General features: G+C 40.3%; 1 protein-coding gene across 7 annotated transcripts in view; it reads right to left on the bottom strand.

Annotated features, from left to right (window-relative positions):
• Window positions 1-25,503, bottom strand: part of CSPP1 (centrosome and spindle pole associated protein 1) — a 113,156-nt gene extending 87,653 nt beyond the window's left edge. For 4 of the 7 annotated variants that reach the window (XR_013814935.1, XM_079796239.1, XM_079796244.1 and 1 more), the window contains exons 1-6: window positions 23,493-23,600; window positions 21,931-22,006; window positions 15,812-15,920; window positions 13,862-13,961; window positions 1,866-1,969; window positions 1,488-1,511 (exon numbers count right to left, since the gene is read on the bottom strand). Coding sequence is in view for 6 of the 7 variants with exons in the window: in XM_079796239.1 (XP_079652365.1) it covers window positions 1,488-1,511; window positions 1,866-1,969; window positions 13,862-13,961; window positions 15,812-15,910 (327 nt within the window). In the remaining variant the exon portion in view is untranslated. Of the gene's footprint in view, window positions 1-1,487; window positions 1,512-1,865; window positions 1,970-13,861; window positions 13,962-15,811; window positions 15,921-21,930; window positions 22,007-23,492; window positions 23,602-25,441 lie in introns of those variants that run through there. The other 3 variants (XM_079796240.1, XM_079796241.1, XM_079796242.1) reach the window with 3 other exon arrangements.
• Window positions 25,504-25,553: the final 50 nt, after the last annotated feature.

Here is a 25,553-nt window from a genome sequence, read left to right as displayed (position 1 = left end):
ATAATGAGGTACAAGGCCAGGGAGGCAGGCTGGATCATGAAAGACCTCACATGCCATCCTACAGGATTCAAATTTTTATCCTGAAGACAGTGAGTGAAAAGACACTGACGTATTTAAATCAGTAAAAGGCAAGATCATTCTGGAAAGCGGCATGGAGAATGGTCTAAGAATTAATGGAAGGAGATCAGTTAAAAATCTGTGGGCCCTGGCCGGTTTGGCTCAGTGGATGGAGCATCGGCCTGCGGACTGAAGGGTCCCGGGTTCAATTCCGGCCGGGGGCACATGCCTGGGTTGCGGGCTCGATCCCCAGTGGGGGGCGTGCGGGAGGTGGACGATCGGTGATTCTCTCTCATCATTGATGTTCCTATCTCTCTCTTCTTCTCCTTCCTCTCCCTTCCTCTCTAAAAATCAATAAAAATATATATTTTTTAAAAATCTGTGGTATTAATTTAGGACAATAAGAGTCTCTAACATGTACAACTAACTGTCCTAAAACAGTTACAAAGCTCCTCATAGGCTGCTTAAGCAGGTACAATATATCATCACTGCCTATTATACACCAAGTTAAAAATTTACTGCCTTCTAACCAGATCCTAACCTCTCTATCCGCATGATTACCTCTTACTATTCTCAAAGAGAATCTAACTCAGCCAGGCTGGTAAACCTGATATGCCTCCATCACATAAAGCTAAAGTCTACTCCTCAAGCCCCCCTTTATTCTAAACTCCCCATCCGAAAAGCTTCCCCTCCTCCCTTGAATGCCCTCTAGAACACCCAAATTCTATCCTATCATGCCTTACAAAATAACACTGAGGCCTTTCCTAATCATACTATCCTTCTCATTTAGAGTTATCACTTTCGTATGAATATTATCTCTACAGCTAGATTCTAAGCCCATTGAAGACAGGATTCATACCTATTCATCTTCATGGTAAGTGTTTAAAAAGTGTTGGTTGAATGCTGAATGGATGTGAGAGATTATTTTTAAAAATAGTTCTATAAGACTGTCTTTATTTTCCAATATACATTTACAAATGCAATTTACATGTTTGGATGCAAAAAAAATCTAGTCATCCAAATCCTGACAACACACAGTTCAAAAACATCTTAGAGTACCTTGAAAATCCTACTATTTTATCCATCTTTATGTGATTATAGCATAATTTGAAGAACAAAACCTGCATGATGAAAACAAATGGACTTACAACAGATGCAGAACATTTCTAAAGGATGCATAAGAAAACAACAAAAACAAATGCAAAGCGGAAATCAAAAATAATGCTTAACTGAATTAATGGGAAATTATAATGTCATCTTGTTAAAAGCAAAATTATAAATTGGAGCCATTCAAAAGTCTCAAAACCACAAATGAAGCTATTTTTCCCATGAGAAAGCAGCAACATCATAAATGCCAATGATTGCAAGCTACTAGATCTAAAAAAATAAAAATAAAAATCTAAAGGAGAACATTTTGCAGGCAACCCTACCTTTCTCTTTGCTTCTGTAATACCCTAAAGTCAAGGGAAACAAACCATTGATGAAATGTATTCAAAGTCCTTTCTCTCCATGAAAATCAGAATAAATAAGAGAGCATTTATAAATTTGGGACAAACATTATAAAGTAATTTAAAAACTAAGAATATCTTAGGAAGACTACAGACATCATGCTTGTTTAAAATAACCTTATAACCTAAAAAGCAAATTGAATTTTAAAACTTAAAGTCTGGCCAGTGTGGCTCACTAGTTGAATGTCGATCCATGAACCAAGAGGTCACTGGTTCGATTCCTATTAATGGCATATGCCGGGGTTGCAGGCTCAATGACTTCTGAAGCATAAGACTCAACTAATTAACAGAACTTTTTACCTGAGTAAGATAGCGTCTGTAATCTTGCCGCAATTCTTCTTTTAGTTTATGTTTCTTCCGTTCATAGTCTTCCCCAAGTGGTAAACTCAATCCATAATCAAGTCCTAGAAAGAAAACAACTTCTTAAAGTAATGTAGCTCATTTTCAAACCAATCTTAATTTCAATACTCTCCTGTAACAGCACAGTATAGGAAGGAACAAAGTCATGCTGATTCTGAGACTAGAATCAGGATAATGAAATTTTTATTTAAAATGTTTTAATAGGTAATAATTCATATATTGGAAAATATCACTCCTACCCATGAACCCCAGCCACCCAGCTTTCCTGCCCAGAACAACTAACATTACTGTTTCTTCTGACTCCTTCCAGAAACTTTTTATGCATCTATAAACAGTTACTATATGTTATCATATGTGCATGTGCATGTATATGTGTGCATGTGTGTTATATTTACTAACTCCCTTTATATAATAGTTCTACATTGTTTGGCATCTTGTTTTTTCAATGACAGAAAAATTAAAGCAAAGAAAAGCTTTAGTTCTTCAGTTAATTCCACTGAAATTTCTATAAAAATACTTACAACATGCTAATGTCTGTTTTCAATCTGAAAATTAATAACATGATTTTTAACCTATAAGAATATCCTTGCTATGACATGTTTGAAAAAATTAGGGCCATGTGTTGCTCAGACTGAAATTTCCAAAAACTTTTAAAGTTTAGCTACCAATTCTGATTTCACATAAATATTAATTTTATTGTGCAAAAATATATATAAAATTTACCATTTTAACAATTCAGTGCCATTAAGTTCATTCAAAATGTGCAACCATCACCACTATGAAAAATTTTTCATCATCCCAAACAAAAACTCAGTAAAAGGATAATTTTTTAAGAAAAATTTCAATTTTGAGCAGGGTTTTTCCTTTCATAGAGTTCAAAAATAAAATTACATTTTGGGTGATGACAATAATAATGGCTGCACAACTTATAAATACACTAAAAACCACTAAACTAAATCATTTAAATTGGTAAACTTTATGCTATATCAATAATACCTCAACAAAGCTATCACATTAAATACTTTTTGAATATTTTAAATACTAAAATACTATGTCAAGAAGTACAGATATCAGGTAAGTATTTGATTTTTAAAGCCCCCTACCTTTTTTAGTCCTATAATGTAATACTATAGTATAAAAAAAATTATTTCTAAACAAAATAAAAAATTTTAGAGTCAGCGACAACCAATATAGATGAAGTAAATGACTGCTGTATGAACTGATAAGGATCACCATTTGTGTGCCTTATTCTTCACAATGCAGCTAAATGATGGGAACTTATCATGAAAGTGTCATATCACTGCTTTATTACATCATTGAGCTATTTCAGGGGCAAACAGGCCAAAGTAGCATAAATATTAATGGGTATCTATTGATTTTTCTGCGATACTAAATTCCACTTTCCACTGTAAACACTGTGGCATTCTCTTTATAAACACTTCTGGCCTATTTAACGCCTGAGGAATGAGGGTATAGATTCCTTAGGACACCTCTCACTCAGGCTCCCAGGTTTCTTTCCAAAAGAATCTAAAGCATTCCAGATGCCTGGAATTTTAACTCATCCTAGAAAGGCATTCTTCCTCACAAAGGAATCTAAACCTTATTTTTAAAGATACAGAATTTAAGCCTATAGAGAGAATGTTTGAATTCTTACATTAAGAATAGAGTACCACAGCCGAAACCGGTTTGGCTCAGTGGATAGAGCGTCGGCCTGTGGACTCAAGGGTCCCAGGTTCGATTCCGGTCAAGGGCATGTACCTTGGTTGCGGGCACATCCCCAGTAGGGGGTGTGCAAGAGGCAGCTGATCGATGTTTCTCTCTCATCGATGTTTCTAACTCTCTATCCCTCTCTCTTCCTCTCTGTAAAAAAATCAATAAAATATATATTTAAAAAAAAAAAAGAATAGAGTACCACAAAAGAAACTAAACTATAAACTGGCTGGTTTGGCTCAGTGGATAGGGTGTCAGCCTATGGACTGAAGGGTCCCGGATTTGATTCCAATCAGGAACGCATGCCCAGGTTGTGGGCTTGGTCCCAGTGGGAGGAGGCCGATGGATGGTTCTCTCTCATCATTGATATTTCTCTCTCTCTCTCTTTCTCTCCCTCTCCCTTCCTCTGAAATCAATAAAAACATATTTTTTAAATCTATTAAAGCCAAGTCCATGCTTTATTCAATTTTATAATACCTGGCACACAACTTGTACCCCAGAAATGTTCACTGAATTAAGGTGTGAATGAATAAATAAATGAATGCCTGAGTATGAGGAAGGAAAGAGAGAGAAAGGACACACTATTCTTAATATTTCCTTTTTGCTTTTCATCTGATTGCATACAGAGAGGAAGCATAATTACTGGTAACCAGAGTTACCTATCTGTAGTTACGTAGTCACAAAGGATGCTCTACTGTGTCAAAGAGGAAAAGACAACAGGCAGCAAGGATGATGCCTCCCAACATGTTGAGCTTTCCTCTCAGGGAACAAGTAATTTACAGCTTTCTGAAAAGTCATGTGTTTAAGGTGGCTTTTATTACTGCTTTTCGATTTTTTTAACTATGTTGATTTTAGGAAGGGAGAGGGATAGAGAGAAATGACATCGATGAGAGAGAAACATCCATCAGCTGCCTTCTATATGCCCCCTACTGGGAATCAAGCCTGCAACCCAGGCACCGGGAATCAATGAGTCAATGCTCAACCACTGAGCCAAACCGCCTGGGCCGTTTTTCAATTTTGCTTGGTGACTTATGTGAAAGAATAGGGGAAAAAATGTGATTCATTTTCATTTGTAAAATACTATTCATACTGTTTACTTTTATTTATCAGGAGTATTTGCTTTTTATCATTGATTCAAATAATATAATAATTGTCTTTTTAAAAAGTAATATATAATGTCTTCTGAATTATTTAAAATTTTATTAATTGAAGATTTAGTCAACAGAAAATACTAACTTTTTAATTCTTATTTTTGTCATTTAGCACCATCATTTTATGGCATTAAAGGTAGGTCATAGAAATAAAATTAAGAACTATATGGAACAATTTAAATATTCACCTAAAGCTATGTATTAACAATGGCATCTCAGTGGACTTAATGAGGTAAGAAACATGGTGAGACTTACTTATTCAGAGCAGCTGTCTTCTGGTGGTTCTGGTGGCAAGTAAGGCCTTAGTGTCATCTTAGAGTAATGTGAAGTGATGTCACTTCACCAAGTACAACAGAAATCACTCTAAGATAGTTAACATTATTGCACCAATTACAAGTATTTGGCTTCTACAGTATTTGTGAGTTATATATAATATTTAAAACTGAAGTATATAATCTTTTTTAAAATCAATATACCTTCAAAATCAACATAGCACTCATAATAAATACTTTATAAAACAATTACCATGGAACACTTACTTTCCTCTTTTCTTTATTATATTACCATGAGAAAGCATTATGTATGAATAAAAGACAAATTATAAGAAATAATAACAGGCCTTTACCTAAGCAGGTGACATATCAGATATGAATATATTAACTGAGTAGAACATTGTACTCAAACTTCAAGTATAAAGGTATTATTACAAATCACCCACTTGTGCAAACTGAACAAGAAAGGTAGAATGTCTGAGATTTAGTTTATAATATAAGAAACTGCCCTGGCCAGTGTGATTTAGTGATTAGCCCGCACACCAAAGAATCTCAAGTTCCATTCCCAGTCAAGGGCACATACCTGGATTCCAGGTTTGCTCCCCACCCCCGGTCCGGGTGCTTGTGGAAGGCAACCAGTCGATGTGTATCTCACATCAATGTTTCTCTCTCTCCTCCCCTCCTTCCCTCACTTCCACTCTCTCTAAAAACAATGGAAAAAATATCCTTAGATGAGGATTAACAAAAAAGAGAGAAACCTAAGATAAAATATGCTAAAAAAAAAAAAAGTAATTAGAAAGTGCAACTAAAAATTAGTAAACAAAATCAACTATTTCCTTTTGTCTACTTTCAAAAGTCTCCACATTTTTTAGCTTAGTCTAAACTCTAGAACTTTTCTGCCATGTAAAATTCTGCTATTGCTTACTTTCTGATAGTTTATTAAATATATTTTTATTGATTTCAGAGAGGAAGGGAGAGGGAGAGATAGAAACATCAACAATGAGAGAATCACTGATCAGCAGCCTCCTGCACGCCCCCAACTGGGGAGAATCCCACAACCTGGGCATGTGCCCTGACCAGGAATCAAACCACGACCTCCTGGTTCATTGTTTGATGCTCAACCACTGAGCAACACCAGCTGAGCTCTGATGTTATTTTTAAATTACAATGTAATTTTTTCTTCTTTATAATCCTTTCCAAATTTCCGTGAACTTAACTGTATTTAAAATGAATTTTTAAAAATCATATCAAATAATTTCTAGTAATAGAGTAAAATCTCTTATCTTACTTTAGTAATCTGTAATCTTTTTGCTTGCAAATTTCCAAAATGACTTCAGAGCATGACAGACAAAATAAATCCAGTGCATTTTGGAGCCTGAAATGCTGAACAATGGCATCCTGATAAAAAAAAAGTGAGAAATACTACCCAGAACAGTGAAAGAAACGCCTAGGGACTACAGACACTGAAAACAAATTCTTGGAGTACCCAAAATGTAGAGGTGAGAGTGCTGAAAAGGAACCTGAAAAGGAGTGTGTTGGAGTCCTCAAAAACCACCCCCAGGTTTGGGGATTCACTAGAAAGACTCAAAGAATACAGAAGTCATTATACTCACATTTACAGTTTATTACAGTGAAAGGGTCCAAAGCAAAATTAGCCAAGGAAAAAGGTACATGGGGCAAAGCCCAAAGGAAACTAAATGCAAACTTCCAAGAGTTCTTCCCTGTGGAATCATCTAGGACCGTGGTCGGCAAACCGTGGCTTGCGAGCCACATGCGGCTCTTTGGCCCCTTAAGTGTGGCTCTTCCACAAAATACCACAGCCTGGGCGAGTCTATTTTGAAGAAGTGGCGTTAGAAGAAGTTTAAGTTTAAAAAATTTGGCTCTCAAAAGAAATTTCAATCTTTGTACATTTTAAATCCCGCACAAGAGATTCTTTGGTGTGCAGGCTCTGTTGCCTAATGAGTTTGCCGACCACTGATCTAGGACACCCTTAATTCCTCCAAGAAGTTGTGACAACCCATGTGAAGTGTTGCCTTCTGGGAAGCTCATTACAGACTTAGTGCCCTAAGCTTCTATTGTGAGATGGTCATATAGGCACACTCTTGACTAGCACTACCAGACTCCCCAAAAGGAAAGCAGCCATTTCTGCATAAATCACATGGTTTATAAACAGTTTAGGGACAATGAACTACTCTTATCATTTAGGGAAAGTTTTATATCAGTACAGAAAACTGTTTACTAGCTAAGTTCCAGACATTAGCCCAGGGCCAGGCCTTACAGACAGGCCTTTCTAAGAATAGGCAAGCTCTATTAAGAAGTGTAAGTGTTTGCCCAAAGGCACCTCATCTAGACCAGAAACAAGGAGGCTAATAATCCTACATAATAAAATGGTAATATGTAAATTACCATCACTCCGCTACGCCCACGATTGGGCCAGCAGGAGGCGCAGGGGGCGGGACTCAGGGTGGCCGGGGTAGCTGATTGGGCCAGCAGGACGCTGAGCCAGAGGCTTTCGGAAGGCCTGGTGCACCGGCGGACAGCCGGCCAGCTCCCCCGCGATCAAAAGCCAAAGCGGGGGAGCTGGCCGGCTGTCTGCTCCGGCATAAGGCCTTTCGAAAGCCTCCGCCGCGCCGGAGGCTTTCGGAAGGCCTGGTGCACCAGCGGACAGCCAGCCCGCTGGTGCACCAGGTGCATGATTAAAGCATGCACTGGGCCTCTAGTTTCAATATAACACAGTAAGTGCTATTTGACACCTTCCATAATCTACTCCAAGTACCAATCAGTTTGGTACATAATTAACTTTGCTTTCACTCGAGGATAAGGTGGTTTATTAACAGTTTTATGCCAGACTAGGCTGATTTTTTTAACTCAAATTTCAGATTCTTTTTTGGGGGGAAAGACCACAGGTTTTTCTTTGTCTACATTATTTCTAAGTTGCAAAAATTCTCTCTCCATGTTTCATTCCTCTGTTACTATTTTTCCTCCTGTATTCCCCCATTCAATCTTCTCTGCCACAATCCGACAGACAGAAAGGGCAAGGACACTTTTCTCTGGCATCTGTAGTGGAAATCTTTGCAGCAGACAGTAACTGCTCCAGGTTTGTCAACAGATGCATTAGGTTGCTTCTTATTCTCCAGAGGTCATGGCCGAGTCCCTATGCTATTAATCACAAAAGTACTACCTTCAAATGCAAAACAGGATATATGCTACCATATATAGAAAAAGAAGAGAATCTAGTTATGAAATTTTATACAAAATGCTGCTTTAACAAGACTAAAGGGCAGGATTGGGAAGCTGTTAGGTAATAGAAAACATACTGATTGATCTCTACCCCCAGTTCTGGCACAGAGTACCTAAAACCCTCCTAATTTCCTAAGTGATAAGAACACTGGAAGCATCTCTTGTTCTAATATTTGTCTTTGACCCCTCCTAACACAGGGCTCCTAAACCCCTTATAAATTCCTAAGTGATTACCACACTAGGATGGTCAAGATAGTAAAGTAGGTAAACACTGTGTTCACCTCCTCCCACACAGTATTCAAAATTCAAACTAAATTATGGAACCAAACAATCAATGGTGAGAACTACCTGAAAACCAGCTGAACATAATTCACAGAAGCCACGAGACTGGTGGAAGGCAGACCTGCACCCACAATGCAATGATTAAGAAAGGGATATCTCAGTTTCAGAAGTGCCCCCGAAGGGTGAGGAGTCCCAGCTTCACACTGGGCTCCCAGCCCAGGGTAAAACAGCCAAGGAGTCCCCATAACATCTGCCTCTGAAAACTGGCATGGTTTATGTCCAAGTGAGAGAGAGGGCTGCCGGAGTCCCAGGGGTTCCTCTTGAGGGGCCTGCAGTTGGACTCACTCTGGACTCGAGTTGGCAGCAGGTCAAAAATCACCAGGGACATACGAGAGGAGCTAAACTGACAGGCTTCTGGGCAAGGGATGGAGGGGCAGAGGTCAGGGCAGCTATCTCTGGGACAGAAGCGCTGGTAGGCGTCAGTGATCCTTTGTTGAACACTCCCTTCAACCATCTGGAAGGCACGCAGGAAGTCTCCAAATCAGAGCTCTCCAATAACCTGGCTTGATTATTCCCTGACACCCCTCCTCTATCTAATAGCATGCCCCATCTGCGTGGCTTCCAGTGGCTTTTCACACAATTGTCCTGCCTTGGCTGATGCTGTGAACTTTCCTAAAATCTCTCAAGGTCCACAATCCCAAATAAGCAGTTGCTGGCCTTGGCATAACTTGTACCTCTTGCTAAGTGTCCCAAGCCTGACACAAGTGACAAACTGTCTAAACTTGCATTGTAATTCCCATCGGGTGGCCCCAAGGCTGGCATTAAAAGCTGTGGCTAGTGTTGGCTTGGAACACAGCTTCAACTAAGCAGCCACAAGCCCAGCATAAGTGACAGCTAACCTTCGCTAACATCATGGTGCCCACTAAATGCACCCAAGCCCAGAACTAGTGACAAACAGCCTCAATTTGCAGCATAGCCTCTCCCAAGTCCCTCCAAATCCAGCACAAGTGACAACCAATTGCAGATCATTTTGTAGCTCCCACTAGGAGGCCCAAAGCTGGGCACAAATGGCAATGGACCTTGGGAGGTAAAATCTTTGGAATTTTTCAAGTGATAGGAAGGTCTTTGTAGTAGATCCCCATGACCATACCTGATAGTTTATACTAATAAGGTGACTCATGGTGAGCCCCTAGGTAGTTTGTGCTAAAGAGATGGCACAGATGGGAACTGGTCACACCAGAAAAGACCAACCACGTGATTAGACCATTGGACCTTTGAGCCATCTGACATCAGCCTGACCTCAAAGTAAGGGATCTTGAGATTGAGCCATGTGGGCAATGATTCCATCAATCACGACTACACAATGAAACTCCATAAAAACGCTGGACACCAAAGCTCAGATAGCATCCCAGTTGACAACAGTCTTTACACTGTCACATACTGATATGCTGAGAGAGTGACGCATCCCTCTCTGATGACAGAGAGGCTGACAGAAGCTTCATGTTTGTACTCTCTCAGACCACCCCCCATGTGTCTATCCTTTTGGAAGGTTCTGATTTTTATCTTTTTGCTCTGACAACACTATAACAGTAAGTATAGCACTTTCCTGAGTTCTGTGAGTCATTCTAGTGAATTATCAAACTTGAGGGGTAGTGTAAACCTCCCATATTTGTAGCCGGCTGGATAGAAGTGAGGATGGCCTGTGGACCTCTGAACTTGCATCTGGTGCTTCAGGTAAGAGAAGTCTTGAGGAGGACTGTGCCCTTAACCTGTGAAGTTTAGACTCTGGGTAGTTGGTGTCAGAGGTCACTGTAATGCCCATCAAATCCTTTTGTGAGAGGTACAATGGTGAAAGAATGAGCCACACAGATAAGCCTTATCCATGAATATCATCAATATCTAACACAATAATTTACAAAATCATAAAAATGTACTGTTGCATGAGAGTTGAACTATGAGTTATCAAGAGACTGCTTTCATTAGCTAAAATAAATATTACCAATTTATATATTCCTAATAGCTACTATGCTTAATTACTCAGTCAAAGTATGGTATCACAGTTTTAATTCAATATATAGTTTCCAAAACTAATCTTTATTTCCAGTTTGTTTTATAATTCTTAGATAAGACCATCAAAGGAAAACTCTCTATTGCAAAATTATATTTTCCCATTATCAAAAATTACATATTTAATCTAATTTTAAGGCCACAGTTATTCAGGCAAGAGGTCAGTAACTGAATGCTGATAAGTTATAAAATTAATCTAATTACATATTCTTCTTTAATAAAACTCAATGAGCATAAAAAATAATTACTGCTTCAGATGACTGGATCAGAAAACTGTGGTACATCTACACAATGGAATACTATGCTGCCATAAAAAAGAAGGAATTCTCATCATTTGCAGCAACCTGGATGGAATTGGAGAATATTATACTAAGTGAAATAAGCCAGTCAATGAAAGAAAAATACCACATGATCTCACTCATTTATGGATAATAAAGAACATTATAAACTGATGAACAAAAAGATAGATACAGAGACAGTAAAGCAACAAACAGACTTTCAAATTACAGGGGGAAAGTTAGGGAGAGGGGGGGGAGATAAGAAATCAAACGAAGGACTTGTATGCATGCATATAAGCATAAACAATTGACGCAAAACTCTGGGGGGTGAGGGCATGTGTGGGTGTGGGGTGGGGGGGTAATGGTAAGATATGTACACATATAATACCTCAATAAAAATAAATAAATAAATAAATTAAATTAAAAAAATAATAATTACTGCTTCAGTTGGCAATAAAAGAAAACATTCCATGAAAAGTAAATCCTACACATCCAAGAGAACTATTTATTTTTGCAATGGAGACCTTCACTCCTTCATTCAAAATATCTTCTCTAAGTACTACAGTACCAGGCACTGTGCTAGGCAGTGAATATACAGTGTCAGGCAAGCTGGCAGCCAATAGAAAGTACAAGTTCAAAACTATTCTTCAAGGGAAAACCAATGCTATAGGAACAGAAGGCAGGAATGACCAACACAATGTGGTAAAAGTAATAAAAGAGTAAAATCATCATACAGGAAACAAGCAGCCATTGAAAGGTTTGAAGCAGAGACAACTACGATCAGATCTGGTTTTTGGGAGCGTATCAATGGGCAGTGCAGGGACTGAGCAGAGAGGGTAGACTGCAAAACAAAAGAACACTAGGAAGAAAAAATCTTAAGTGAGAAACAATGGAGGCCCACATAAAATAACATCTATGGGATTAGAGAAAAGTACACTTATCGAAGTTTAGGCATTACAATCAATTAGACTTGTGGAATTACTTGCTGTAGACTATAAAGGGAAGAGAGGAGTCAAGGATGACTAGGCAACCAGCTCCCCAGAGCACCAAAAGTTTGAGAGGAACAAAATCAATGTACATGTTGATTTTGAGGTCATGGCATCCAAGTAAAGATGTCCTGTAGGAAATTAGATATATAGATCTGGAGTTCATACAAGAAATTGGGAACGAGATAGAGGTTTAGAAGTCATGAATACACTTATGTTAAATAAGACCAGAATGTATGAAGTGAAAACAGGGCCTAGGACAGAGCCCCAAGAAACAGGTAAAGGTCATTGTATCTTCGATTTTAAACTCACCATCATTTGTGAATGTAATAAAAGAATAATTCTTAATATAATTCTCAAAAGTCAAAACCAACTTTTAAAAAGATGCAAAAGAGGTCGGGAAAAAAATATTTATTGTCCACCAATTATGTGCAGTCATCTTTCCATATGTATTCAACTAGAGGCCCAGTGCACAAAATTCGTGCACGAGTAGGGTCCTTAGAGGCTGCCAGCCAGGGCCTCCCTTCCCCAGCTGCCGGCTGCTGGCTGGGGCCTTCCTTTGTTCCGCACCGCCCCCTGGTGGTCAGCACATGTCATAGAACTCCCAGTCTGTCAAACTCCCAAGGGGACACTTTGCATATTAGGCTTTTACATATATGGAAGATTACTGCCACAAAAACCTTTTAAGGTAGATGCCAATTCTTAAGACGAGGAAACAAACAGCTTAAATAACGTGAGCTAGGTCACAAAGCCATGACATCCACAGCCCAAAGCAACATGCAACCCCAGAATTTCAAAGTAATTCTATCTGACTTTAGTGCTTGAGAAAACCTGCCATTAGACTTTTAAAATATTATACTTGGAATAATCAAACTTTTGATTCAGAAAAATTTAGGACTAAAAGATCACCCAACTTCTTTATATTACAGATAAAAAAAATGAGGACCTTAGAGATTAAGGAACTTAACCAAAATATGTATAATACTTAAGTTCACTAAAGCTGTATACTAGCCAATAATTTTTAAGAAAATCAGAATTGAAAGCATTATCTATGTACTGAACACTAAAAGCATGGCATTCACTTAGAGCTGGTTTTCTAATAGAGACAAAGAGCCCACTAACTATTCAATCTCTTGGACAACATCCCCTTATAATCAACAATTTTTTTGGTAAAAAGTTTCCAAATACTGTCATACCAAACCATAATCAAAGAATTAGTATAGCTGCAATATTAACTTCTTTACAATTCTAATATGTAGTTAACAATTAAAATTGTCTTTCAAAAAATAAAAAATTGCCGAAACCGGTTTGGCTCAGTGGATGGAGCGTCGGTCTGCGGACTGAGGGGTCTCAGGTTTGATTCCGGTCAAGGGCATGTACATTGGTTGCGGGCACATCCCCGGTGGGGGGTGTGCAGGAGGCAGCTGGTCGATGTTTCTCTCTCATCGATGTTTCTAGCTCTCTATCCCTCTCCCTTCCTCTCTGTAAAAAATCAATAAAATATATTTAAATAAATAAATAAAAATAAAAAATAAAATTTTTTTTTAAATAATGAAATGGTCTTTCACTAAAGAGCATTTTGTATCCATTAAGCATATTTTTTTGATTTTTAAATAAAGGCAAGTTCATTTTTGTTCAATAATTAACTCTCTATCTCTCTCATACACACACACACACACACACACACTCAAATTTTTCAATTAATTTTTTATTAGTTATACTCACTGCTATAATTCCATAAATCATAATCAAGGCAATAGCATTTTTAAAAAAGTACAAGGTTCTTAGTATATATATTTCACATGTAGTTGGTCTGTCACATGTAAGATTTCAGAAAGGAAAGAGTTACCAGGATTCTAAAAATACCTTTGATTTCTTACAAGACAAAGCTCTTTCACAACAGCCTGCTTAGAATATCTTAAAATCAATTTAGCACACCTAATGACATACCTAAGGAACCCCTGGTCTGTTGGCTGTTTGGTGGTATGTTTTCCTTAGCCATGGAGATTAATATTTTACTGTTTTCAGAAAGCTTCTCTGATGCTTTTTCCTGAAAGAGATATAATATTTACAAAAGCAGAGGAGGGAAAATACCCTACAAAATATACAATTAATCTCAGTACTTTAATTTAACAACTTCACAAAATTACATGGTACATCATAGAAGAAATTTAAGTGTCAAGTTTAGGGAATTAAACAAAAGCAGTTAATACTATAATAAATGTTCTAATATTTAGCTCATTCACTTATCAACAGTCACTGAGTTCCTGCCAGGCACTGGAAATACATGAGTGAAAAAAACAAATAAGAATCTGTGCCTCCCTGGAGCTTACAAACTATTGTGGAGACAAACAATAAACATAATACATAATTAAGATATGTAATACGTAGAGAGTGGTAGGGAGGAACTATGGGAAACAATACAGCAGGGTATGGAGGCCCAAAAATGATGGGGGCCAGACCGCCAGGCCTCAGTGAACAGGTGATACTTGAACTAATGCTTAAACATTATTTATGTACTATTTAATATCAGAAATTATAATAAAGCTGTATTTAAAGCTATGTAGTAACTCTTTCCAAACACTGTAAACTAGTCCTAAGTACTAGAGAATGGTTAAGAGCATGGACTTTGGAGCTGGACACATGAAGGTTCAGATCCATAATCCACCTCTTATGTACGTGGACAAATTACTATCTCTCCCTTTTAACCCCTTTAAGCCTCACTTTCTTGATCTATAAAACAAATACAAAAAAATTCCATCTACTTCACAGGGATATTATAATTAAATGAGATAATACATCTAAAGTCCTTCCTACCATTCCTTGTAAGAGGCAGGTATTATGGCAGAAAGACAACCTAGTGTGGTGGTTAAGAGAACAAGCACAGGATTCAGTTGTCAGGAATCAAAGCCTTGCTCTGCTATCACTTTAGTCACATTACAGTACTTAATTTCTCCATGCCACAGTTTACTCATTTGGAAAATGATAATAACAGTACTTACCTCATAGACTCATGTGAAATATCAATGTAACCTCATAAGACTTTACCTCATTCATATTTTATATACAATAAATGTTAGCTATGTACATTCTGTTATAATCAGGATGTCCATATTATTTATCATTTCAACCAGGATACGTTTGTCCAAGACAGATGTTAAACCAGATGAGACACTGGGACAACATGTAAACCAGGACTATCTTGGGCAAACCAATATAGAGTATGTGGTTACCCTCATTATAATGGACCATATGGCACAGATTAATCCACATCCTGTATCTTATTACATATACTGAGCCCATGAGAGGAGGTGCCACATCTAGATTAGTGTTGTATTGTCAGAGCCTAGCACAGTACCCTAGCACAATCTCAGTAAGTATTGCTAAAATGGATGAATCACTTTCAACAAAAATTAGGAAAGTTTAAGAAAGCTTTTGCAGACATTGCTTTCAGAAACATTTTAATAAATTTACAATCTGAAAATAAAGTATACAAAATAACAAATTATTCTAATAAATTCACTTTTGTAGGCTTCAAAAAATTATTAAGATAATGATTCATTAAAATATTAACTTTTCCCACAAAGGATGAGAACTTGCTTGCATATCTATTATGTTTCTATTCTGAAAGTTCCTTATACTAGAGCTAGCCCCCTAATCATTTTATGAAGCGCATAAAGTATTAATTAAAACTCTACAGAGGAGAAACTGTGAGATATAAAATATCACAAATAAAAAACTGCATTTGAAATCTTGTCGAGCCAAGCTTTCACAGCACAGCCAAACTACAGTACAGAACTAAAGATTCTGACTCAGAGAAGAGGATGTTTGCATTTACACAGGACTAATCTTCAGAAACAATTTTAATGAAACATATTTGAAGGAAACGATTAACTTTACCTTCATTTCCATGTAAGGCGGATCACTTTCCAATTCTGCTTTTTCTTGGGCCAATTTGGCTTTGCGCTCTTCAATAAATTTATCCAAATTATCAGCCATCTTTCAGAATCTGTAAAAACAGAAGAAGGAAGAAAAAAACACTGCAATGAGCACAGCTGCAACTCTACTGGAGTATTTTTAGGCTAATAACATGCAGGCTTAGTCTACATTTATTTTTCAATCTCATTTATCAAATTGAGAACTTCAAAAAGCTTGACTAAAAAATGACTGCCTGCATTTCTCTCGGAACTCCCTCAAACACCTACACCAAACTTTAAAATATCTAAAAAGAGCCTGGCTGGTGTGGCTCAGTGGTTGAGTGTCAATCTATGAACCAGGAGGTCACTGGTTCAATTCCCAGTCAGGGCACATGCCCGGGTTGTAGGCTTGATCCCCAGTAGGGGTTGTGCAGATGGCATCCCATCCTTGATGTTTCTATCTCTCCCTCTCCCTTCCTCTCTGAAATCAATATCTATAATAATAAAAGCATAATATGCAAATCGACCAAATGGCCAAACAGCTGAACGACTGTCCAGACGGCCATGCTATGACACCCACTGGTGCCAGGCCAGCCAAGGCAAGTGTGATGCGATTGGTTGCCTGCAGAGGGGGGCCCAGGCCACCGGCCAGGGGGGGATCAATTAGGGGGCTCCACGATCGTCCCAAAGATGGAGGCCCAAGCCACCGACCTACAGGCTGTAGCGGGTGGTGAGGCCTCCCTCTGCGGGGGCGATCCATCACAGAACCCTAGCCGGGTGGGCAGGGCCTCCCTCTTTGGGGCAATTGATCACGGGGCTCCCAGACTGAAAGATTTTCAATTTATTATCTGCCAGGCTGAGGGACACCACCCCCCCAACAGTGCACGAATTTTGTGCAGCGGGCCTCTAGTATGTATATTAAAATATCTGAAAAAGAAATAAAAAAGAAGACAAACAGCCACTACCATCCCACTATACACCCATAGTCTGTGGTTTGTTTTTAAGTTTTCTTGTCATGTGGTGTGTTTTTTAAGACTATTTTTTTAGAGCAGTTTTGAATTCACAGAAAAATTGAGAAGATTCAGATTTACCACATATCCTACACCACTCATGCATAGCCTAATCTGTTATCAACATCCCCCACCAGAGAGGTACATTTGTTACAATCAATGAACCCACACTGGCACATCCAGTTTACATTAGAGTTCATTCGTGGTGGTGTATATTCTATGGGTTAGAAACATGTATGACATGTATCCACCATTGTAGAATCATACAGAGTAGTTTTACTGCCCTAAAAGTCCTCTGTACTCCAGCTATTCATCCCTCCCTCCACTCTGATCCCTGCAACCACTGATCTTTTTACAGTCTCCATAGTTTTGTCTTTTCCAGAATGTCATATAGTTGTTATACAGTATTGGCTTCACTGACTAGCATGCATTGCTAAGGCTTCTAATTGTCTTGTCATGGCTTGATCACTCATTTCTTTTTAGTGCTGAATAATATTCCATTGTCTGAATGTACCAGTTTATTTATCTAAAAAAGGACATCTTGGTTGCTTCCAGGTTTGGGAAATTATAAATAGAGTTGCTATAAACATCTGTGCGATATCCAAAAGTTTTTTAAATTTTTTAAATCCAATTTATTCATATGTCATCAACTTTTAATCAATTGTTTGTTTTTATGACATATGTAAGAAATTTTTTCTTAGCCCAAGATCACATTTTCTTCTATGTTTTCTTTTAGAAGTTGTATAGTTTTCTCTCTTACACCTAAATATATTATCTGTTCTGAGTTAATTTTTGCAAATAGTGTAATAGTATAAGGTTCAGTTTTTTGGTTGGTTTGGGGGCTTTTTTGGTGTGGTTTTTTGTTGTTGTTGTTGTTGTTGTTTTTGCATGGATATAAAACTATTCCAGTCCTATTTTTTTTAAAAGACTATCCTTTCCTCATTGAACCTAGTATTTTTTTAAATATACATTTTTCAAAAACCCATGAAACTTAGTGACTAACTGGATAGGTGGCAGGAAAGGAGCCGCTGACAACCAAAATTTTAAAGTCTTAGAAACTAAATATGGATGGAATCCTAGACAGAAATAAGTCAGAAGAAGCTGGCTGGTTTGCAAAGGTTTAGTTTAGATATGTTAAGCTGGAGCTAGTAAGAAATGCTAATGATGCCGAAACCGGTTTGGCTCGGTGGATAGAGCGTCGGCCTGCGGACTCAAGGGTCCCAGGTTCGATTCCGGTCAAGGGCATGTACCTTGGTTGCGGGCACATCCCCAGTAGGGGGTGTGCAAGAGGCAGCTGATCGATGTTTCTCTCTCATCGATGTTTCTGACTCTCTATCCCTCTCTCTTCCTCTCTGTAAAAAATCAATAAAAAAAATTTAAAAAAAAAAAAAAAGAAATGCTAATGAAAATTTCCAGCCATTGGTTAGAAATTCAAGACTCAAGTTCAAGGAAATGGACCACATCAGATGCTTATTTAAGAGTTAACTATTTTAGCCCTAGCCGGTGGTGCTCAGTGGTTAGTGTGACAGCTCAAAGTCTCGGGTTCGATTCCCAGTCAAGGGCATGTACTTGGGTCACAGGTTCAATCCCCAGTCTTGGTCGGGGCATGTACGGGAGACAACCAATCAATGAGTCTCTCTCACAGCGGTGTGTGTGTGTGTGTGTCTCTTTCTCCCTCCCTCTTTTCCACTCTCTCTAAAAATCAATGGAAAAAATATCCTACGGTGAGGATTAACAACAATAAAAAAGTAATGAAAACTGATTTGGAGCCAATAAGAGCACCTTGGAGAAAAGGTTAACTATTTTAAAGATAGCGGAAGCTGTAGTAAATGAGCACAGACAGGGGGAAAAAGCAATGGCCAGAACTACATTCTGGGCAATGTTCCCTTGAGGGGGTGACAAAAGAATTGAACTAGAAAAAAATACAAAGAAGGAGTATTAAAAGAAGGATATAAAGAAAAGCAAGTCAACATAATTTGACAAGAAAAATATGAGAAAGAACCAGTCAGCAATATCAAAAGTAAAAGAGTTTTTAAAAAGCACCTACTGAATTTAATGTTTGAGGGATAATATGTCAAAATGCAGGCAAGCAAGCTTTACCCTAAACAAATATGTTGAAACTTATATAAGTAGTACATACTATGAACTTCATTCTATTATTTACTTCCAAAAAGAATAGTTTTTAAAAATGGCTATGGCAAATATATCTCAAGCCCACACGTTAATATATTTAGCCATTTTTAATTTGCTATTTGTCACAAAAGATTTTTCCTAGTGAAAATTCAAAACAGCTCAACAGTAAATAGTACTTTTCATGCTGAAAAAAAAGTCACTTAAAATCCCCAAATTTTCCTAAATATTTTTTGTCTGGTAGAAAAAAAATAATGTTTGGATTATATGTATGTATACACATATACTTTGCTATAGGACTTTATACATAATTTAAGCAGAAATGCCATTAATCTAAAAAAAAGTTAACAAGCCTCTTTCAACTCTGAACTAAGGCCTCCAAATAATTGTTAACAATTATTAATATAGCATGTACATTGATGTAACCAGACTTGAAAGTTCTCTCTCTTGAATTTATACATAAATTTCCCTTTAATATAATACTTTAACATCAATTATAAATGCTAGAATTGATTTTATACAACACTAACCATAGTAATAAAATACCTTTTTAAAACAATGATAGTGAGTATAATATATGCAATAGTTAAAACATGAGATTTATTAGATATAAGTTTATGTTTAACCATTTCTAATTTTGTTCTACTCTCTATTCTGATTCAAGCATATCTCTACGATTAAACTGTAAAGTCAAAGATAATACTAGTAAGCTTTCTCCTGGCAATGCCCTCCAGACAAAGAACACAGGAACACTACTGTAGTTAAACTATTTGGGTTTATTACTCATTGCATGGAGAGATGCATCCTTATTTTAGTAAGAGGGTGTTAGAAAAGACTTGGGATTGTGTTAGGTGATTTGGAGGAGGGTTTAAGGAAGTGGAGCTTTGCTCTGGATTTAATGCTGTCAGGAAGTGGGGTAACTATGATTAGAGAGGGTGAGGCCAAAGCTTAGAGGCAGCAGTCACTCATATTAGGTGGGAGAAGAGATGTCTGGCATTTTGTGGCTTGGATAACATTCATGTTTTGTCTGTTTGGATGTGATTATGGAGTAGTGGTGTTTTTGTCTTGATCCATCACAGACACAAAGCAGCCCCAGTCTGATGTTGATGTTCTGTACAACTGTTTATCTTCAATAGAAGTCCAAGCCTAAGCAGTATTGTCAGGCCAGTTCCTAGCAACACTAAAGCCTTGGTGATAGCAGAGCCAGCTTCTAGCAGTCATGACTACTTTCTCTTTCTTATTCCCAAAAGCATGTGGCAACTTACATAAAACAATTTCTACTACAAAATTATTCAAGAATTATTTAATAATTCAGAGAGACTGAGTCATTGTGTACAGCCTAAGTATAAAAAAGAATAAGAATTTAAAAATTACAAGAAACCTACATGGGATTCTTTTTCTTCCACTATACAATGTAAAATTACAACTTTTTTCAAGATATTACCAGGTTTATTTTTTTTCCCCAGTACCTGTGTACACAGTACGTAGGTGACAAACAGTTTTCAGGAAAACAGTTTAGCTGAAAGACCTGGATTTGAAACCAAATTCAATCACTAATTGACTGTATGTAACTGACCTCAAATACATTCCTTAACCTCTCTATCACTCAGTTTCCCCTTCTGTAAAATGGAAATATATATTGCAGTTGTTCTGAAGAAAAAACAAAATGATGCATATAAAACGTATGGCACACCTGACACTTAGAAATCAATAAATCACAGCTGTTTTATTAATTCTTGTTATAGTTTCATAGTCTTTGTATAAATCAGTGTGTTATCTGCTGATATGTTATGTATGTAATCTAACATACATGTCATATGTATGTTAGATTACATACATATCTAATTTATGTATCTGTCCTTGGTCATTAATGATGACCAAGGACAGATACATAAATTAGATAGCCTTTGGGTAATGCAAAATTGCCAAAACACTTGCTCAAACACCTTTGTTTCCCACTCAGGAAAGCAGTCAGAATAATGTTAAAAGTATGCCTTTATTTTAAAAGTCTCAAAGTACACTGATATTTAAATCACCAATAACTGATACTTGTTATCATAATCCAAATCAACATCTATAAATGTTAAATTTGGACACTTTATGCTTATCATACAGGTAGAAATACAGACAAATCAGAACATATTCAATCTGCTAAATTTAGGCAAACAGAGAGGATCCAGAAATAACTGAGCATGCCCAATTCCTCCTTCCAGTTTCATCAATCACAAAGAAAGGGGAAAATGTTCCTCCCATCCTTGTCCCTCTTAAGTCAAGTGCAAATTTCTTTCCCTCTAAGGCAGCATGAGGAACGGAAAATAATGCCCCTCCCAAAGGAGGCCTTTAAGGTTCTAGATGCTAGGAGATGAAGTACAAGATATGATCCTTGTCTCCAATTTGGACAAGATAAAATGCCACCTGTCACAGTGGCTCACAGTCTAGCCAGATGAGAATTTAGGGATTCAATGTGAGGTACCCATAAGAGATCCAGTGGATGTACCAAGGAAAGGATTTGAATATGTCTGGAATTCAGAACAGAGTCCAGGCTAGATAATGTACACTTTTTTAAATAACCATTAAAACTATAGGAGAAGAGGGTGCCTGGAAAAAGAGCCTAGTGTGGGAGAACAGGACGGAGGACAGAATAGCAGGGAGTGAGAACATATGGGTGTGGGGTGCAGGGAGGAGTCTATGAAAGCCTCAGAAGAAAGAGGGGGAGGGAGAAGGTGATCCAAGACAGTGTTTCTCACCCCACCCCCACCCCCACCCCCACCCCCACCCCCAATCCAGAGATCTTTTCACCAAATGAAAGGCGAATGAATCTCTTTCTCCTGGCCGATGCACAACTTACTTTCATGGGCACACCCAAATTTTGACAAATCCCCCTAAATGTTACTAAGAAGTAAACACCATGTTGCTGGGACAAAGGGAGGTCAGGATACAAAGAGAGCGAATACAGGCATACCTGGTTGTACTGTGCTTCACTTTATTGCACTTCACAGATGTTGCGTTTTTTACAAATTGAAGGCAAGACCTTCCACCTGCAAAAAAGATTAGGACTAGCTTTGTTGTGGTGGTCTGGAACCGCCCACAGTATCTCCAAGGTTTGCCTCTATATAAAAGCAATATTAGGTTTGTTAGCTGCTGTTAACAATAAATCATTAACGATGACCAAGGACAGATGCATAAATTAGATGGGCTTTGGGTAATGCAAAATTGCCAAAACACTTGCTCAAACACCTGTCTCACCCTCAGGAAAGCAGTCAGAATGATATTAAAAAGGTAAGCCGAAATGTTCCCCAAGTTTGTAAAAGTTAAATCACGTTTGTCTGAAAACTTCACTTGAGAAAAACTGTACTGAAAGTTTGTTTCATTTCACCCAAACAGCACCTGCTCCCTTCCAGGTCACCTGGAGACCCAAGATTTCATCCCTGGGGAGCATTTTGGCAGATATTTAACCACCAGAAAGTCAGTGTCCTTCTAATCTAAGGAGAATGATATGCCAGGAAAAATGTCAGCGTCTTACTGGTTTCCATGGGATTCCTTTTAAGCTTGTCAACATGAGAAGCCAGCCTTTCATTTAAAATAGGACCTCTCTGAGGATAATTGTCTTTTTACAAACTCGTGGTGGTTGCTATTTGGCTCTTGCACTCCGAGGTGTTGGTAAACTAGGTAAACTAGGTATTGTACTTTAGAATTTAGTCTTCTCAGAAGTCCACGCTAAACTTCTTAACCCTTTAATTTTGAGAACCAGCCTCTCTCGAAAGATGAGTCCCATGGCTATCCCTGAAAAGTGTATTCAAGTCCCAGAAAACAACCCTAAAATCAAGGCAGCTGGAAGAGGTTCAAACTCAAGGAGCCAGGTGGAGCCAGGACCGTAACAGCACCGACCTCACAGGGCGGTGGTTCCATTTTACTTGCAAAAGCAATGCTCTGGGAACCGCGCCTGGCGTGTAGGTCCTCAAGCCCCGTTAACCTTTAACCAGCCCCGGGGGAGAGGGAAGGTGCTTAGGCAGCTCAGCGGACCGGCGGACCGGCTGGTGGGCACCGAGGGCGCCCGGCAGCGAAGGCACAGCCCGGCCCCGGGCGCTGTGGGTGGCGGCCGCCTAGGGAAGCATCAACGCGTTGTCAGGCAACCAGGTCTCTACGGCACCGCAGGCGCCAGCAGCGGCCCCGCGAGTCCAGACCGCGAAACCAGGGCACCGCCCCTGCTCCCCACCCACAGGGACCCCCACCCACAGGGACCCCCACTCTTAGGGACCCCCCACTCTCAGGGAACCCCTAACCCGGGAGCCAGGCACTAACCCCGGCCCTGCTGCGGGACCCCGAACCCATAACTCGCCTACCGGCCCCAGCCTGGTGGCCGCGAGACTTACCCCCGTAGGGAACCCGGCCCACCAACCCCCGTAACCCCGACACCGCCGCCAGCCTGGCAACCGCGAGACCTCGGCCCCCGGGAGCTCCCGTCCTGGGACACCCCCTCCCGCCAGACCCCGCAGGCCCGTCCCCAGCCCGAGGCCGGCTTACTCGGTCTGGAGAGCGGGATCGCGTCCGGGGAGCCGCTCAGCGCTCCGGCGAGGACCTTCGCGATAGGAGGCGGCGGCGGCGACCGCCGGTCGCGGGCTCCGCCTCTCAGACCGAGCTCTCCGCCCGCCTTTGGCCAACCGCCCAGCGCGGCCCCGCCCCCCCCGGGGGACACGGGAGGAAGGCACGCGGCTGCGGGCGCCCCCCACCGGCCCGGAGGCCGCACAGCTGCCCGGCGGTTCGCAGGGCTCTCGCACACCTGGGCTGGGCGCCCGGCCTCCGCCTGGGGGCTGTTAAACCGCGGGAGCCATTTCCCAGGCTACACCGCCTCCAGCCCCTCCAAACCCTCCAAGTCCCAGCTGGCCTGGGAACAGAGTCAGCAAGGCCTGGTAAGAAAAATGGTTCGCATACCTCTCCGGGCATTAATTACTCTTCTCCCTGGAGTTTGGTCGACGTTTTGACCTAGGCTTTTACTACCAATTTCAACATATTCAGTTCACCCCTATACTGAGTGGCTATATGCTACCACTAGAAAAGGTCTCTCTCCCCCTCCCCCCTCCCCTCTCCCCTCTCCCCTCTCCCCTCTCCCTCTCCCCGAAAAACAGAACTAAGAGTCCTTTATCCTACCCTACTTTGTAACAGGGTTTTAAAGGCAAGTTTTCTTTAACTCGAAGTTTATCAAAGCCGCAGGCGGGGTGCGAATTCGACCATTGCAGTGTTTTTACTTGAACTGTACGCCACACACTATTAGGAGTGGAGTGTCCTGCACTCTGAAACTTGGTGAGAAGAAAAACTTCCAAGTAAACAATACATTGCAATGTAGCAGTTACAGAAGCACCTGCAGACACTGTGGAAGGAACGATTACCGGAGAGAGGAGGAAGAAAGATCGTGGCAGAGATCTCTGAGCTGTCTTTCTAAAGACTAATAGCAGCTCCCAGGTAGGAAAGTCAGGGGCGTGCATTTTAGCCAATGCCAGCCATCCATGCAAAATTTCGAGGGTGACTAAAGAAAGATGAAGCTGGAGAGGTGAGCTGTGACGTTATTCTCCTCCCGCCTCTTCCCCAGCAAAAAAATATTTCTCGAACATCTCGATGTTAGGGATAAAAGAAGGAACACAAACCTCGTGGCCTGTGATTTCGGACTCAGAATCTAGTGCGGAGTGGGGGAGTGGCTGGGGGAGGAAGAATACGTAACACAAGCAAAAATACTTAAACACTGTATTAACTGTTGGAAGAAAATAGGCTGCTGGTGAGATTAATTCGGCCTCGGGGACAGGTGGTTTCACGGAGCAATGCTGAAAATTAAACTGTAAACGACTCTAAGAACCGGACGTTTGCACAACACTAATAAGTCACCTACATGTGAGCCCGTCCACGAGTGTCCGCGGCCTCGTGGGAAGGCTGCAGAGGCGCGCGGTGCCACACCCCCGCGAGCCCCTAGAGGGCGTGGCGCCGGGGCAGCGGTTCGTCTGCCAGTACGTTGGGAGGGATGCCACGTTTCTCTTTCAGCCGGCATCCGGGACTCCTTACATGCCCGCTTTTCCGCAGACATCCTTAACTCTTAGTCTTTCAGCAAACTTATTTCCTGTAAGGTGCCTCCCCCCCTCCCCCACCAACATCAATAAAAACAACAGTTTTTCCCCTCGACCCCAGCTAGCGGACCTGCCGGGGTGAGGCAGGCGGAGGCTGAGCCTGCGCAGTACGAACAAAGGAGGCCAATCCCGAGTTGGGCATCACGTGACGCCTGCCCTTCTTCCGGCGCGGAAGGCTGTACCATCCTCAGACCTAACCACTGTCGGTCCTCATTCACACGCATAGTTTCCCAAGGTAACGCGTGCTTCCCTCGGCCGCGGGAAGGTTCCTCTGCCTCTTAGCTACGCTGTAAGGGCTGTCTAGATCGTCGCGTCCCCCGCGGGCCCCCGCCACCCCCGAATGGTCTGCTCCAACCTCACCTCCGGTTCTAGGTGTCATGGCTGCCCCGAGAGGCTAGGACGAGCTTGCACCGGTTGTGCGGGGTCCGCAGCCCACGCCTGGGAAACGCAGCGAGGGAAAGCTGTGCCTTGA

This window comes from Cnephaeus nilssonii (genome assembly GCF_951640355.1).
Source record: "Cnephaeus nilssonii genome assembly, chromosome: 18".
NCBI lineage: Eukaryota > Metazoa > Chordata > Mammalia > Chiroptera > Vespertilionidae > Cnephaeus > Cnephaeus nilssonii.
The sequence above is the reverse complement of the archived record's forward strand: the minus strand, read 5'-3'. Positions and strand labels throughout refer to the sequence as shown.